The 18,238-nt window shown below is 22.9% G+C and overlaps 1 protein-coding gene across 2 annotated transcripts in view; it reads right to left on the reverse strand.

Annotated features, from left to right (window-relative positions):
• The window catches only part of LOC127287857 (cell adhesion molecule 1-like), a 76,414-nt gene that overhangs the window by 26,417 nt on the left and 31,759 nt on the right, over window positions 1-18,238 (reverse strand). For both annotated transcript variants that reach the window (XM_051314980.1, XM_051314979.1), the window contains exons 4-6: window positions 10,821-10,947; window positions 4,591-4,726; window positions 995-1,128 (exon numbers count right to left, since the gene is read on the reverse strand). In XM_051314980.1, the coding sequence (XP_051170937.1) occupies window positions 995-1,128; window positions 4,591-4,726; window positions 10,821-10,947 (397 nt within the window). The remainder of the gene's footprint in view (window positions 1-994; window positions 1,129-4,590; window positions 4,727-10,820; window positions 10,948-18,238) is intronic.

Below are 18,238 nucleotides of genomic sequence, written 5' to 3' on the forward strand. Positions count from 1 at the left end.
TTTTTTTTAATTTTTTTTTGAATAATTCAATTTGGAAGTGTGATAATCTCAAGACTCGGAAAGTTATCTTTCTATTTTCCTTTTTTTTCCCCTCTGATAAGAAGGCATATATACCAAAGAAGATAAAAGTGTAAAGAAAAAACTAAAAGTTTTTATAAGCAAACGTGTTTCAATTTAAGCGTTAATTGGAGCTTTGGTTCATCAACTACTCGAGGTAAAGTGCACCTTGCTTTGAGTTTAACGATGTTCGTCTATCGTAATTCTGATGACATCCTTAATGATAGTGTATCACTGCCTCTTATGTTAAATTTTAAGTTTAGTACGAAACACATATACTTCTTATTCTCTTCTTTTTTTTTTTAATTTTCTTTGGAAAAAAAAAGTTTATTTATTTAATTAATTTTTTATTTAATTAAAAAATTATTTATTAATGTATTTAATTTTAAATATACAGATAAATTGTTAATTTAAATAAAAAAATCGAAAATATTAATTTATAATTTTTTTTTTTGTTGATAAATATTTTATAGTTATATATCAAATATAAATTATAATTATTTGCATCAATGCGTAGTTATTTTTTTATTTGATAAAAATTTTCCAAATCAAACTTCTTCGATAGTTTTGTATGTCGTTATAATTTTTCATCTCGTTGAACTTGTCTATAAAAGAAATATCTTGAGCATGAAGAATTACGAATTTTTTTTTTTTTTCTATCATTCTATACAAATATCAATATAAGAAAACGTAGGTATATTCTTTATTAAATTAAATTCACTAGAATTTCAATAGCTTTTTTTTCAATAATAAAACTTCTTTTTTTAGTATAATAAATTTTTCCCATAATTTTTTTTTTTTTTAATTGAAAGAAAAAAAATTGCTTTTTTTGGAGAATTTTTTTTTATATATGACAAAAAAACACGGTTTCTGGATAAAGAGGATATAATTAGTTTATTGTTCATGAGGGTATTATTATTAATAAGGTGGAGCTTACCTGAATACCATTAATGAACCATCTCAAAAGACTTTGGGGATGTGATCTTCCGCTTGTGCAATTTAGTGAGAGAATATCTCCACTTGCATAAATATTTTCTTGACCGGTAATTATTGGTCCATCCTGTGGTAAAACTGTAAAAAAAAGAAAAAATAATTTCCTTTATATTATAAAAATTTTAAAAGTCAAAGAGTATATTTTACAATTTTTTATTTTTTTTTTTTTAAATTTTCAAAAAAGTTGTGAGAATAAAATAATTGAAATTTTATCCCTCTAAAAGGTAAACTGGCATCTTGATTTTCCGTGTGAAATATATATATTCATGTGTGCGCACAAGGGAAGTTATAAATGATCCCTTTCACTTCACTAGAACCGAACTATTCGTTGTGGATAGTGTAACGTAGAATATATAACTTACATTCGAAATATCGGTTAAAACTCGAGTATAGAATGTAAAATGTAGAAAAAAAAATGAAAACACATTTATCATTATAATTATTTTAGAATTTCTGCAAACAAAATCATTTGAAATTAACAAAAAATTAAATTTTTAATGATAAATGAATTTTTAGTTCCACTGTGATAAAAATAAATTAATGAAAATATTGGAAAAAAAATTTGTTATAATATAATAATAATAAATAAAAATTAAAATAATAATAATAATAATTATATAATAATAAAATGCTTGGTCTGTCCTTCTGTCCTAACTTGAAGTTGGCCTTTTCTGATTTCACGTGTTTTTTTGAATAGTAATCTTATGACGTGTCAAATTTTGATAATTCTTTTTCTCATTTTTGCCAAAGTTGTATAATTGTGTTTCTAAATTTCGGAATAAGTTTCTTTAAAATTCCAAATTCGAAAATTCAATTCACAAAGCTGAAGTACACAACGTTTATCAACGAAATTTTTTTTAAAGTTGTATATTGATTTAAAAATTGTATGCAAATACAAAAAATTTATGATGAGTTGATGCGCCAGGAAATTTCGTACAAGATAGTAATTTGAAAAAAATTTATTTTTAAAAATTAATTTTTAATGTACCAGGGGCCAACGAATACCTATTAAATATATTAATTATAAAAACACAGGCCTTGAATCAACTTAAAGACACAAAAAGTCGTTTTAGTCGATTTATATTCCAAAAAAAAGTGGATTTGTTTTTTATTTTAACAAAAATATTTTACAGATTTTTAAATAAAAAAATTTTTTTTTAATAATAATCCTTTTCGAAGGGTTAAAGTTGAAATTTTTAGAAATAATTAAATTTCAAAAGATATTGTTAATTTTCAATTATTAAATTTTACAGAACTAAAAATAATTTATCAAAACAATTTTTGGAAAACATTTTTTAAATTTAATTGAATTTTCAATGATTTAAAATTGAGATTTTTGAAATTAATTGAAACTTTAAGTGTTTTGTAATTAAAATTTTAGATGATTTCACTAAAAATTTATTAGAAAATGCGGACAAAATACAAATAATTTGAAAATCATTTTTAATTGAAAAATGGTTTCATATAGTTGAATTTTCAAAGAATATTATTAAAATAGTTAAAAATAATTGAATTTCCTTAGAGTTATAATTGAAATTATTAAATTTCAAAAAAAAGAAATCTTGGATGAAAAATTTTAGAAATAATTAAATTTTAGATGCTTTTAAATTCAAATTATTGAAAATTCAATTAATCTTGAATTCAAATTTTTGAGAATAATTAAATTTTATTTGATTTTAAATTTGGAAAATAATTGAATTTCAGTTCATTTTGAATTGAAAATTTTGGGAAATAATTGAATTTGAATTGAAATTTTGGATAATAATTTAATTTCATTTTTGATTGAAAATTTTGATAATTAATTTTGAATAGAAATTTTAGAAAATAATTGAATTTTATTTCAATTCAAATTGAAAACTTGGTAAATAATTAAATTTTAAATTGAAAATTTTGGATAATTATTGAATTTTTAATTGATTTTGAATTAAAATTTCGGATAATAATTGAATTTTAGTTTATTTTGAATTGAAATTTTTAAAAAATAATGCAATTTTATTGTGATATATATTTTTTTAAAATTATAAACAATTGTTAAATTTGATAAAAATTTGAATTGAAAAATAATTTTGATATAATTGAATTTGTAATGTATTTCATTAAAATTATTAAAAATAATTAATTTAGTGAAGAATCATTTTAGTTCAAAATTTGTTAAATAATTGAATTGAAGAAGATTTGAAGAAGATCTACATTTTATACTAAAAAAAAATGTATTTTATTTACATTTTTTTTTTCAAATGTAAAAAAAAAATGTCGCATTTTATTAAAATAAGTCAATAAAAGTCGTATTTTTGAAAAAAGTCGGAAAAAGTCGTATAATCCGAAGCCTATAAACATATAATTTTCATTATTATTATTTAATATGTAATAATATTTTGCTGGTAATAATATAAAATAATTAGAAACAAAAACGGAAAATTAAATACAATGAAAAGACCTTGTCTTTATTATGAACCATCTAAATCATCTGTATTCTCGTTTAGTTCAGTTGTATGATCATTGGTGCAAGGCACATCTGTAAAGTTGTAATTTGACTAGTTTACCTCGTTTTAGTTTGCGTGTACTTTCAACTTCAAGTATATCAACACCCCCCAAACCCCTTTCCTCATGACGAATAATAGTTCTAGAGCCACCGCATTGGTTTAAACTAGGAGAGAGAAAGAGAGAGAGAGGATGAACCAAAAGTATACAACTAAAATACACCATAATTTCTGTGTAATTTTTCATTGTAAGGTGTGGTCAAAAGAAGGGGTTTAAATTTTCCACTAAAATATATACTATATTTCACTTTTAAAATCAAAAGGTTTGATATCAATTTCAGCAAAAAAAAAAGAAAGTTAATTTTAAATTGGAATATGTATTTTTTTATAACATAAGAATCAATCTTGACCTATTTTTTCATATTTTTTAAACTTACTTCACGCTTAATTATTTTCACGTATTTTTAAATTAGGAAATTTTCGCCTATAAAATACTTGCGTGTAATTCTCCACTTTAACTTTTGGAATTAAAAGAGGAAAAAAAAAATCAAAAGGAAAATAATTAAAACGAATTTTTTGCACGTTTGAAATAAATCGTAATTTTGTTGTATTACGTAAAATTGTAGAACCATGTTATATACGATCAAGAACTTGTAAATATAAGAGTTGGGAAAAAGTGATATATATATATAGAACGTTACTGATATTTTTCAGACGATATAAAATTTATACGATGTAATATTCATCATACTTTGACGCCTTTACTACATTATATAAAATATAACTAGTTATTAAACGATAATTGTACTTAAATTTTCAAGATATTTCTTTTCTATTTTCTTTTTTTTTCAAAATTATGTGAAAAATTCAAAAAAAATTATTAAAATTGCGAATATTTTTTAATTATATATAATTATTATTTTCCAATTTATATTATTTCTTTGTGAAAAAAAAAATTATAACTATATAATTATAATTATTTAATTGAAAAATGAAAAATTATTGAATTTGAAGAAAAAAATTTAAAAATAAAATTATATATGAAATAAGTCAACTTTACCTACAACCTCCATATATTCCTCTTTTCCAAAAGTTTCAAAGTTTGGACGATCCGCGCTAACTTCGCACTTATATTTTCCAGCTGCATGAAGTTCTACGTGCTTTAGATGCACTTGTTGGTGATCTGAATGCCCAAGCTATAACATAGAAAAAGAAAAAAATTATTTTTCACAATAGAATTGAAAAATACAAATAATATATTCTTCTCACATTGAAATTAAATTTAATAATAATAAAAAAAAAAAAAAAAAAAAAAAAAACTTTTCTATCAAAGTTATTTTATACAAAACTCAGTAAAACTTTACGATTCTGTTTTTTTTCTTTTTTGTTATTTTCATTTTATTTTGCAGCAAACGAAAAAAAAAAAATTGAAATACAATTTTTCGATCAATTTTTCAAAAAATAGTCCATTTTTTTAGTAGAGTTTTTTAATTATTCAGTAAAGTAAATTGTAAATTTTTTTTTCGGTAAAATTGTTATTTTTTCAAAGGAAAAGTAAACTGTTGTCTTAATTTTAAGAAATAAGAAAAATTTGTAATCGAGAAACATTTGTTTCATTTTTTTCCAATTAAAAGATAAGAAAAAAAAAAGAAAAATAAATGGTTTTATTTTATTCTGAATAAAAGTGTTTCTGTTGACGATATGAAAAGCTTTGTTCTAATTTTATCATATGCATTCGTGAATATTTCAATGCTTCAAGAGATAATCGAACCGATCATTGAGGGCAAATACCTTGAGGCTCACAAATCTTGAGAAGCCGATATTTGGCTGAAATTTCGTTTGCTCGACTTGGTACTCTTCTCCCTTAAGAACCTGCTCGACTCAGAGAGAGAGAGAGAGAGAGTTGTCAGACAGGACTCGATTTGAAAATTTAGTTTACGTTGTGTCCCTGTGTGTCTATGTGGTTAAAACGGTCTCTGTGTGTACTTTTACTAAGCATTGCTGGTACTTTATGGAAAATCCGAATACCAAAACGTGTAACAAGAGAGAGAAGGAAAGAGAGAGAGAGAGAGAGAGAGAGAGAGAGAGAGAGAGAGAGAGAGAGAGAGAGAGAGAGAGAGAGAGAGAGAGAGAGAGAGAGAGAGAGAGAGAGAGAGAGAGAGAGAGAGAGAGAGAGAGAGAAGATACAATGCTCAGAGATAGAATCGTGATGCTGATAATCCATTTACTTTGCCGCAAGGCTTTTCACTTGAAGGAATATACTTTCTCTTTTACCCCCATTTTCTTTTCTTCTTTACCTCATTTCCTTTAGTATCTCATTGCTTTGAATGTTCTGTAATGTGATCGAAAACCCGTAAAACTGTTCATTACAATATGATATTATAAGATAAAATGACATTTACCTGAATCGAAACTAATTTTACATCTTTGAGAGAGAAAATATTTCATTTTTCCTTTTCTCAAAATTGTTCTTTATTATTTTTGTAATTAATTATAAATTAGAAGGAACATTATTATTATTATAGAAAGGATAATTGTAGTAAAATATAATATTAAGAAAGACATTGTCTGACTAAAACTGCTTATTATCACTGATGCAAAGAGAACAAGAATTTGTAACTGTCTGACTAAAAGTGTCTTTTACTACTGCGACAAAATTATCAGAATTTGAACGTTTTTTTAGTTTTTAATTTATCAAACTGCTATAAGAAACATTTTGTCTGACTAAAAGTGTCTTTTACTACTAATAAAAAATTTAAGTTATAAAGTAATTACCTAAAACTGTTTTTTTTTACTTCTGTCTGACTCAAACTGTCTTTTACTGTACTTAAACAATTTTCAATTTACAAAATAACTAAAACTTTTTTAATTCTGTTTTTATTTATGTCTGACTAAATCTGTCTTTTACTATACTGAAAACATTTATTTCCAAAATAACTGAAACTAATTAAATCTAGTTTTCAGCCCCGTCTGACTAAAACGGCTTTTTACCACTGATGCAAAGAGAACAAGAATTTGTCAATGTCTGACAAAAAATGTCTTTTACTACTGCCACAAAATTATCAGAATTTGAACGGATTTATAGTTTGGAATTTATAAAATTGATATAAAAAAAACATTTTGTCTGATTAAAAGTGTTTTTTACTACTAATAAAAAAATTTAAGTTACAAATTAACTAAAACTTTTTTAATTTTGTTTTTATTTATGTCTGACTAAATCTGTCTTTTACTACTTATGAAAAATTTAATTTCCAAAATAACTAAAACATTTTTAATTTTGTTTTTATTTATGTCTGACTAAATCTGTCTTTTACTACTGAAACCATTATTTTCGAAAATAACTAAAACTATTTTAATATATAACCTCCGTCTGACTAAAACTATCTTCTACTACTGAAAAAAATTTAATTCCCAAAAACTGTTTTTATCCCCCTTTAGTCCCGTCTGACTAATACTCTCTTCTACTACTGCCAAAAAAAAACTCACCTCACAAAACAACTAAATTTATTTTAATTATCGATAAAAAAAAGTTATCATAATTTCAAAAAACTAAATTTAAATAAATTATTTAATTATAAATAGTATATTTATAAATAATTATGTATAATTATTGAAGTATAAATAAAGGATAAAAAAATATAAATCTACATAAAATTTCAACAAAATATTCTCTTCATTTATAAATTTTTTTTTTCTCTTCGTCAGATGCATTTTTATCAGTGAGCTTATATATATATATACACATTTCCAATGACTTTGGCGTTCGAGAAAAAGCAGGTAAACTTTAATAAAAAAAAAAAAAAAAAAAAAAAATAAGAAAAAAAAAAGTATAACGAAAAGTCAATAGAAAGAATCAGTCCTCTTGGAATTAACAGACGAGTTCATCTACGAGAAAGTGAAAAAAAGTTCAGCAAAAGATAAGCACGCGGTAACTTCCTCAAAGCGCCTGAGATTGTTTACCGCCATCGCTTTAACGGAAGTTTCACCCTCGAGAGCCAAAGAGTGAACTTCCACTGGATGGAAAGTTCATGAGTTAAAAGGAGAAAGAAATAGTTTTCAACGCTCAGGGAGAAAAAAGATCTCTGATAGCTCGTAAATGCCAAGTGCTGTTGATTTCATCTCGATGGAATTTCAAAAGAGACTCCAAAAATAATATTATATAAAGCATCTGAAGGAGTCCTATATATTCTATACACATTTCTTCTTCTAGTTTTTTTTTTTTTTTTTTTTTTTTTTTTTCTTAAATCTACCATTTATATCGCTTTAATTATTTAAATTAAAAAATTAATTAGAAGGAATAATTAATTTATAAATAAGAATATAAAAAACTACAATAATAATAATAATACTATTAATATAATTATTTTCTCAGTTTGCAATTTAAAAAAAAAAAAATTTGTACTCGTGTTAAAAAGTTCAAAAAAAAAATTTTCCTTGAATATTTTCTCTGGAAAAATAAAATTTTTACCAGCTCACATTTTTTCGGAGCTTAAATTATTAAAAAAAAAAAAAACAACAACAACAATGGAACAAAAATAAAAAGGAAAAAAGGTAAATTTTTACGTGTAAAAGAATTTATAAATATATGATTCTTTACTATAAAGCTGGATGGAGAATGAAATGCACTAAGTGGGGTTTTGTTTTTGTTTTTTGAAAAGTTTTAGAAAGGATAAATTTCTTTTATTTTGCATGTTAATACGGTTTATTATATAAACAATAGATTTTTAAAATAAAACCATAATTTTGATTGCGAATATTATTTTAAATAATAATTATTTAAATTAGAAAAAGTATTATTTAAATGATAATTAATTAAATTAGAAGAAGAATTATTTAAAGGATAATTATTTAAATTAGAAAAAAAATTATTTAAACGCTAGTTATTTAAATTAGCAATTGTTTAAATAATAATTATTTAAATTAGAAAAATAATTATTTAAATAATTCTTTTAAAAAAATTTGTTTATAAAGAAAAAAATAACGTTTGATATTGTTCTTAAAGTTTAGTAATATATATATAAACGATCGAACGACCAATTTCGTAGTATATAAACTCGTTTAGAAGATTTGATGGTTTCAACGGAGAATTCAACCGTCGCTAGAAGACTTGAGCTTGAATCATATAACCTTGTTTTCGAAGAAACCTTTCCAAGTGATTTCCTTTAATTTCAAACGCCTTATTGCCAGTTATAGATAAATTGTTTAAATACTTCCTTATTTCAAGAATTAATCACAGCTTCATTTGAAAAGAGGATGATAAAATTATCCTTCTATTTACATTAACAAATTGCAATATCTCTTGCCCCTAATTAAAATAAAAAAATTAAACTGATTATGCGCAAAGAAATTTACATCCTTTTTTCATCTTTGTAAATTAATTATATTATTTTTTATTGAATATTGAAAAATAAATTATTAACAATAGAAAATAAATAAATGAAGACATTTGATAATAAATAAATACAATAAATATCAAATAAATACAATAAATAATAAATAAACAAATAATAAATAAACGTTATTAATAATAAATAAATATTATTAATAATAAACAATAAATAATTAAATTATTATTCATAAATATTACAAGTTTACATTCGTTTTCTTTTGGTCTTATTTTTTTTAAAGCCCTTGTTACGATAAATTTAGCGTCGTAATTTTATTTTTTAATGCGAAAAAAAAAATCGCGAAACAGTTAATGACGGAAACGAAGTCAATGCATTTACTACGAAGTGTCTGAAAATAATTCGTTCACAAAACTGTTCATGGAAAAAATAGAAATCCATATTTCTTCGAGAAAGTCATAAATGAACTTTCCGAATCGTTTACGTAAGTACTGTACTTTAACTATGTATGTTCAGTTGGTTATTATGGTCACGTGAGCTAGGATCGAAAGTAAAGACAAATTTTCAGTGTATATAAACAATATATAATCTGATAACTGTTTTGTTAACATGTCAAACACTTAAAAAAATATCTAAACTTCTGTACATATATATAATAAAATGTAAACTTTTATTATATATTATTATATTATTATTATTACATTATATATATATTTTTTTTCTTTTTGGATTGTTTACAATAAAATAAGGGAGTATTTTTTTTTTTATTAATTTTTTTCCAATTTATATATCTCGCATTTATTTCTTATTCTGAAAAGAAATTTTAGTGTGTAGTATAATAGTAATAAAATTTTATTGAGGAAGCAGAAGATATAAAGAAAAGTGCGGTACTTTTGTTTCTTTTTCTTTTGTGTGCCGGAAATTATAGGGACTATTATTTCTCACCAGATGTTTAAAGATGTGTCAATTTTTTATATGAAATATAAAAAAAAGAAAAGAAATTTATTTTCTTTAAGAAATTGTGATATTTTTAAATTTAAATTTAAATTTTAAATTCAAATTTAAATTTTAATTTTAATTTCAATTTTTGATTTAAATTTTAATACAAATTTTAGTATTAAATTTATATATTTAATGTACATTATAAATATTTCTCGATTTTATTTTTTATACCCTTGCATTTTGTACCACAAATATTTGTACAATTTATATAATAATAATTTGTATATTATATTTTCATTAAATAATTCACATTTTTTATTAGACTTTTACTGTTTTAGTAATTGTTACACGAAATTTCTCGCGTATTTAACGAAATTTCTGGTTTTCATAAGGGTTTTATAAATTTAATATAAATCGAAAGAATTTAATAACCCGATGAATTCTTTATATTCGGGGAAATGGAAATTTTTTTTTTTTTTTTTTTTTTTGAAAATATTGGTATATACATATATATAATGTATACAAAAATATTAATTTTTAGATTGAAATATACGTTCTGAGAGCAGTGTAATTGTTTTTTGTCGAGCGATATCGTGTTTTTTTCCTTTTTTAAAAGACGTATATATATATATATATATATATATATATATATATATATTGTGGAAAATAAAACTATATCAATGTTTGGACAAAATGTATTGTCTGCAGTTAATTTTTTTGTTTCAGACAATTTCCATTCCAAAAAATTGAGGTAAAAAAATTTTTTTTCTTTTTCTATGTTTTTGTGTATGTATAAAGAAAGTAAAATGATATATTTTTCAGCTATATGTATACAAGTGTGTATAAAATAACATAAAAATTAGTAAGTAAATTTAATTTACTAATTATTTATTTTTATTAGTTTTAATAAAAATTAGTAAATAAATTTAATTTACTAATTATTTATTTTTAATAAATTCGAATTGTTTTTCATTCTTTTTTTTTTTTGAGAAAAAATACTTACGTCCACTTTGACACCTTCCACATTGTAAATATTTTTTTTTGGTTCCGACTGTGGTTTGTATGTATAAAACGACTCATTGTCCTTGTACCACGAGACGGAATATAATGTATCTGTCTGCAAATCATATCTGAAAAAAGAAATAATGCAATTCTTTAAATTCTCAATTTTATAAGCAATGAAATATATTTTATTTCAGACATAAAAAAATACTATCATTTACTGTTTTACTTTATCTTATATATCACACTTTTTTTATATTTCTAATAATTTTTGGAATAATTGGGATTATTATTAAAAAACAAAACATCTGGATTTTATTATCAGAAAAAATAATTGTTTTATTATAATTATTTTATTTTCGATATTTACCCCAAGTTTTTATTAACATTCGAAATTTTTATGTGAAACAATAAAATTCACAGAAAATTAAATGGCATTAAAATAAGTTGCAACGCTTATTATTTTAATCCCAATTTTTGCTTATTTTAATCCATTTTGATATATTAAAATAAGCAAAATTGGATTAAAATAATAAGCGTTGCAGCTTATTTTAATATCTTATAATTTTCTGTGTTATGATAAATTTTTTTTTTTTCATTATAAACAAAATTTTTCGATATTTATAATTTTATTATTATATACGTATTATTACTTAATGTTCGTTATTATATTATGTAACAAATATATTTTATATATAGTTAAGCTGATTTTGTAAAGGGGTAGAAGTTTATGTGCGTTTCGTTAATTAATTAGTTAATTAATTACTATATCGCGTCAGTGGCCAGTTGCAAGTTACAAGTATTCTCTTCCTTTTGAATTTATGTTTATTCAACAAACATGTATATTATTCTCATCAAATTAAACCGTAAATTATTAATATTCATTATAAATTTAGGTTACATTTAGGTTATTAAAACAAAGAAAAATTTCAAAAAATTCTAAATTATTATTTTTTTTTAAATACAAAAATTTAAAAATTATTTTAAACGCAAGGATTAAAAATTTATTTATAAAAAATTCTATTAATTTGCAAAAAATTAAAATTTTTATTGAACTGACTAAATGTAATTTCTTTAATTTTGGACTAGGTAGGAAATGTAGACATAAAAGAAAAGGTAAATAATACTAATAATAATAATAATAATAATACTAATAATAATAATAATAATTCGAGTAGGTCGAGAGAAACGTATTTCAAATCCCGCCCTCTCGTTGTATGAATAACAAACTATTTGCAGTTCAGGACTGATCCTAAAATCGAGTTTATACTCAGGTACTTTCGCAATTAAATTCTATCTCAGAATAATATCTAGAAGAGAAGATGATCGATTCGCTCAAGTAACTCTTAAACTTTGATCATTACTGCCCCTGTATATATAGTGCTGTAAACTCAAGAGCGTGCATTTATCTATTTAGAAATGTATAAATGAGAAAAAAAATAATTCACCATGGAAAATGATATTATATTTCAAATTGTAAATTTTAAATTTAACTTTTCATATTACTGAAAATTGTTTAAGAGGAAAATTTTATGTTTTGAAAATAAAAAGTAGAAATACGAAAAAAAAATTATATCTGTCTGACTAAAATCGTCATTTTTTACTTCTACTAACTTGGGGTTAATTTAAAAATACTTTGTCTGACTTTGTCTTACTAAAATTAGCATTTTCTACTAATATCACAAAACATTACAATATTTCGAAAATCATTGTCTGACTAAAATTGTCTTTTACTACACTGCATTCGTTTATTTTTAGAGATCAAAACACCTTGTCTGATTGAAACTAACAGTTTCTACTGATTTTTATATAAAATACAAAAATAACAAGACATTATCATAAAAATATTAATGTCTGACTATAACTATCATTTTTCTACTAATATTAGTTGTTCAATATTTCAAAATTCAAATTTTTCCGACTAAATTTGCCTTTTTCATTTATTTTTAATCGAAAATAAGTTATGTCTGACTAAAACGGTTTTTGACTACTTATATTGACTTGGTGTTAAATTGAAGCCCTTTGTCTGACGAAAGTTGTCCTTTTTATTTTAAAATAAAAAAATTACAAGAAGAACAAAAAGGAAAATTTTACGTCTGACTAAAATTAACATTTTCTACTAATATCACAAGACATTACAATATTTCGAAAATCTTTGTCGGACTAAAATTGTCTTTTACTATTGCTTTTTTTGTTTTTAGAGATCAAAACACCTTGTCTGATTGAAACTAACAGTTTCTACTGATTTTTAAATAAAATACAAAAATAACAAGACAATATCATGAAAAAATTAATGTCTGACTATAACTATCATTTTTCTACTAATATTAGTTTTTCAATGTTTCAAAATTCAAATTTTTCCGACTAAATTGGCCTTTTTCATTTATTTTTAATCGAAATAAAGTTATGTCTGACTAAAACGGTTCTTGGCTACTTATATTAACTTGATGTTAATTTAAAGCCCTTTTTCTAACAAAAATTGTCTTTTATTATTTTAAAATAAAAAAAATTACCAGAAGAACAAAAGGGAAAATTTTACATCTGACTAAAATTAGAATTTTCTACTAATATCACAAAACATTACAATATTTCAAAAATCTTTGTCTGACAAAAATTGACTTCTACTATTGCTTTTGTTTATTTTTAGAGATTAAAACACCTTGTCTGATTGAAACTAACAGTTTCTACTGATTTTTAAATAAAATACAAAAATAACAAGACAATTTCATGAAAATATTAATGTCTGACGATAACTATCATTTTTCCACTGATATTAGTTTTTCAATCTTTCAAAATTCAAATTTGTCCGACTAAATTTGCCATTTTCACTTATTTTTAATCGAAAAAAAGTTATGTCTGACTAAAACTATTTTTGACTACTTATATTAACTTGATGTTAATTTAAAGCCCTCTTTATAACAAAAGTTGTCTTTTACTATTTAAAAATAAAAAAAAATTACCAAAAGAACAAAAGGGAAAATTTTATGTCTGACTAAAATTATCATTATCTACTTATATTAATTTTACAATAATTTGTTAGTTAATTTTTCAGCATGGAATATTTTCATAGAATTATTAACGTTTCTTTAAAAAAAAACAAAAACGAATTGTGCTCCAGTGTTTTTCTTAATTGTCTTTTACATAGCGCTGAGTTTAATTATAATAAAGATAATAATATATAAATCCCGCTAGGAGTTTTGGTACTATGTCAGATCGTCAGCACAGTCTGACTTGAGGTTGGACCACTATAGTGATGTACCCAAGGGGTGCATTCAAGTGGATGCTGGAAAAGGGATTGTTGCAGTCAAGCGGAGGAGCACAATTTGGAGCTTTGCGTCATGGGATTGATTTGCATCCTCTGGCTCATTTGACGGGTAGTGTCCTTTGGGATCTAAGGATCTCTCTCTCTCTCTCTCCTTCTCTTACTCTCACTTTTTTATATTCTTAAAACAAATCTCATATTATTTTCTTCGCCCATTTCCTCATTCAAAAGAAAAAAAAAAATTTCTCCTTCTATTCTTATTACAATAAAAAAATAATTTTTCTCCGATAAAATAATAAATAATTTTATTAAATCCAAACAAAACAATAAATAATAAATAAAATTAAAAATATATTTACAAAAGGGAGAAAATAATTTTAATATATATTTATGTTATAGACAAGTACAAAGAAATATTAATTTTATATTATTAAAAAAAATAATAATAAATTTTCATAAATCCAAACAAATCGGAATGTTACTTTAATAAATGAAATTAAAAATACTATATTAAAAAATAAGGGTGTAAGAAAAATATTTTTCATTCCTGTATTTCTTTTTTTTTTCTATTAAGAAAATCAGAATAAAGTAAATTTTCTTCAAAGAAAAATTTTTTCTTTTTTTTTCCCATGGTATTCTTGAAAAAATTTTCTTTGTCAGTTTTATATTAATTGCATCTGTTTGGATTTAAATATTCAATGGCTTATAAGATAATGCAGACAATGTAAGTTCTAGAAGCTCAAAGTATACGGTAATTAAATTTTAGAGTTATAGAGACGAGAGAGAGAGAGAGAGAGAGAGAGAATATTGCTTCTCATAGAAAATGTCTTCATTCTTATTTTTCTATGAATGAGAATTTTCTTTGTCTTTCGTTTGTAAAAAAATTAATTAATTTCTTTCAAATTTTAACGATTATTTTTTTTTATATTTACGATTAATTTCTTTTCTTTTTTTTTTCTTTTTGTCTAATTTTGAAGTATTTTTTGATTTTATATAAAGAAAAAATTCTTGTATAACTCAATTTTATTGAAAACGTAACGAAAAAAAAAAATAAAGCTCATAGATTGCGCCAATGTTATTTAGCATTGGATTTGATACGAAACAAAAAATAAATGCTGGTTTCTTATATTCAGTATCAATACAATCTAATTTTATTTCCAATAGAATTTTTTTTTCTTTCTTTCTCTATTATTGGAAGATAGGATAATAAAAGTGATTGCTTGTTATGAACGATAACAAATATATATATATATATAAATTTGTAAAAAAGGGCATTGTTAAGATATATTTCTATGTAACTTTTTTTTCTCCTTCTTTCCCTTTAACTTACATCTCTCCTCCATTTTTTAAGTCGTCAAGACATACTTTGTTCGGGGGATGAAGACGTACGAGCTTTATCGTCATCTCTTCTGAAGTACCAGGGAAAGAGTTTGAATTATTATTCAAAGTGAGATAGAAGGAGAAAATGGGGTTGAGATATTCATCGTTGCGTGAAATCTACTATAGAGCTCTCTTGCGCTAACAAAATAAGAAATAACAAATAATCTTCTATAAAAGATTTTATATATTAATAAATAATATTGCAAAGTTTTATTCAACTCATTTTATTATTAATAATAATAATAATAATAATAATAATAATAATAATAATAATAATAATAATAATAATAATAATAATAATAATAATAATAATAATAATAATACTAAAAATTATAATAATAATAATACTAAAAATAATACTAAAATTAATACGAATAATTATAATAGTGATAATAGTAATAATATTAATAATGAGTCAATATTAATCAAATTTTTTTTATTAGCCCGTCTGAATATATATTTTACTACACTGGAAAAAAATTTATTTGATGGAAATACTCGATTACTTGACTATTATCAAATAAATATTTATTTGTATTAAATAATTATTATTTAATTCAATTAATTGGTTTTTGTTTCAAATAAAAAAATTATTGGTTCAAATACAATTTATTTAATTCAATTAAAAATTATTTGGTTCAAGTAAATATTTATTTGAAAATACTCAAGTAATCGGGTATTTGAATCAAATAATTTTTTTTTTCTTCAGTGTACTGGAAATTAATTTACAAGTTATGTCTGACTAAAAATGATTTTACTACTGATTTAAAAATATACAAAATGGAATAACAATTGAAGTAAGGAAAAAAATCTTCTGTCTGACTAAAAATTTACATTTATTACTAATTTAAAAATAAAATACTGAAATTATTTTAGAGTAACAATAAAAAAATTTTTGTCCAGCTGAAATTATCATTTTTCACTGTTATTAATTTAAAAGGAATTTAATAACTCTTTGTCTGACTATACAGTTGTCTTTTATCACTAATTTCAAATTACCAAAAAGTATATACCATTGAAATAAAAAAAAAATAATAAAAAATATTCTATGTCTGACTACAAATTGTTCTTTACTACTTATATTTGCGTAAATTTTAAATGCTTTGTCTGACAGCAACTCTTTCTTTACTACTGATTTCAAAATAACAAAAATAATTACAAGTAAAATTTAAAAAAAGCAAAAATTTTACATGTCTGACTAAAAATATTTTTTACTACTTAATTTAAAATTACATTAATTTAAAACGCTTTGTCTGTTAGAAGAGGTATTACACTACTAATTTAAAAATAATAAAAATGATTATCATGAAAATAAAAAGCAGAATATTATGTCTGATTAAAATTGTCTGTTACTACTGATAATTATTACTCCAATTGCTTGGTTTTTTTTTTATTTTTTAATTTATTGTACAAATTCAAAGAAATAGAAAAAAGGAAAATTTATCTCCAAAGGGATATATATATATATATATATATTTATATGTGTGGAAGAAAATGTTGATGACATTTAAGATCTTATTTTAGATTTAACGTCTACTAACTGTTCGTGTATAGCTTGAAAATCAGAAATGTATTGTCTGTGCTCGCTCTAATGCCTTGAAAATCTAATTACCTGCGATCCTCGAGATTCGACCAATTAACGCTTGGAATGCCGTCTTACTCGAGGAAAGCATCACGCGTCAGTGGATACTTCGTTATGCTAGATATTTGGTAGCATATATATATACATACAAACATACACACATATACTGATACTAACACACAGAATAGGTATACTCATTGCAATTAAACACTGGATTGAATTCATTACTTGTAGAATGGTGAAATTTATACTCAACTACAAATATATATATATATATATATACTAAATTAAATTGTTTGCTTTGTAATTTCATCTTGATTGTTATAATTTGAAAAAAGAATATATTAGATAAATTTTCCTTCAAGAAAAAAAATGATTTTAAAATTTAGTTTTCTTGATTTATCTACAAATTAATTTTATTAGATGCTTAAAAAGCATATTTTTTAAATTTGCGAAATTTTTTTATTACACTTTCATAATTATCCCGAGTCAAATTTAGACTCTCTATAAGTTCTCTAAAAACCTCCTTTCATCCTCCTTTTATTCTCTCTAACACTTTCATATCCTCTTTTCGACCTCGAATTTGTAAAAGTGGAAATATCTGCTATATTGAAGGCTGAAAGGAGGGTTTAAAGATGACTAGAGAGGCGTAAAAGAGGTTAAAAAAAACGAAAAAATAAAATTAAAAAAATGTAAAAATTGAATTTTTTTTCTTATGGACATTATTTATTGACCCTATTGAAGATATATTTATTGGTCTTTGTCGTAATACTATAAAACTTTTAGGAGGAATAAAACTTCGAAAAATTCAAATTAAGAAAAAATTCCAAGACCTCTTTTCAACCTCTAAACATTCAGATTTGGAAATAAGCGCATGATTTCAAGCTGAAAAGAGGCTGAGAAAATCGAGGGTGAAAAGAGGGAAAAATTTCGACTCGAAATGTAAATAAAATAATAAATAATAAAAAAAAATAATATAATTATGAAATTATAGAAAAGTTGTTAATTTTTAATAAATATTTTTTGGTTAGACAAATTCTTTTTTAGCCAAAATTTTAATTTTAGTAAGCATAATTGTTTTGATAAGAAAATATTTGTTTTATTTATTTTTTAAGTAGAGTAATTGTTGTTTGGTCAGACAAAAGTTATTTATAAAGCAACTTTTTGTCTCGTAAAACAAAAAAAGTTTTCTTTT

This window comes from Leptopilina boulardi, unplaced genomic scaffold (genome assembly GCF_019393585.1).
Source record: "Leptopilina boulardi isolate dan_hultmark-lab unplaced genomic scaffold, ZJU_Lbou_2.1 LbouV2_376, whole genome shotgun sequence".
NCBI classification, from domain to species: Eukaryota; Metazoa; Arthropoda; class Insecta; order Hymenoptera; family Figitidae; genus Leptopilina; species Leptopilina boulardi.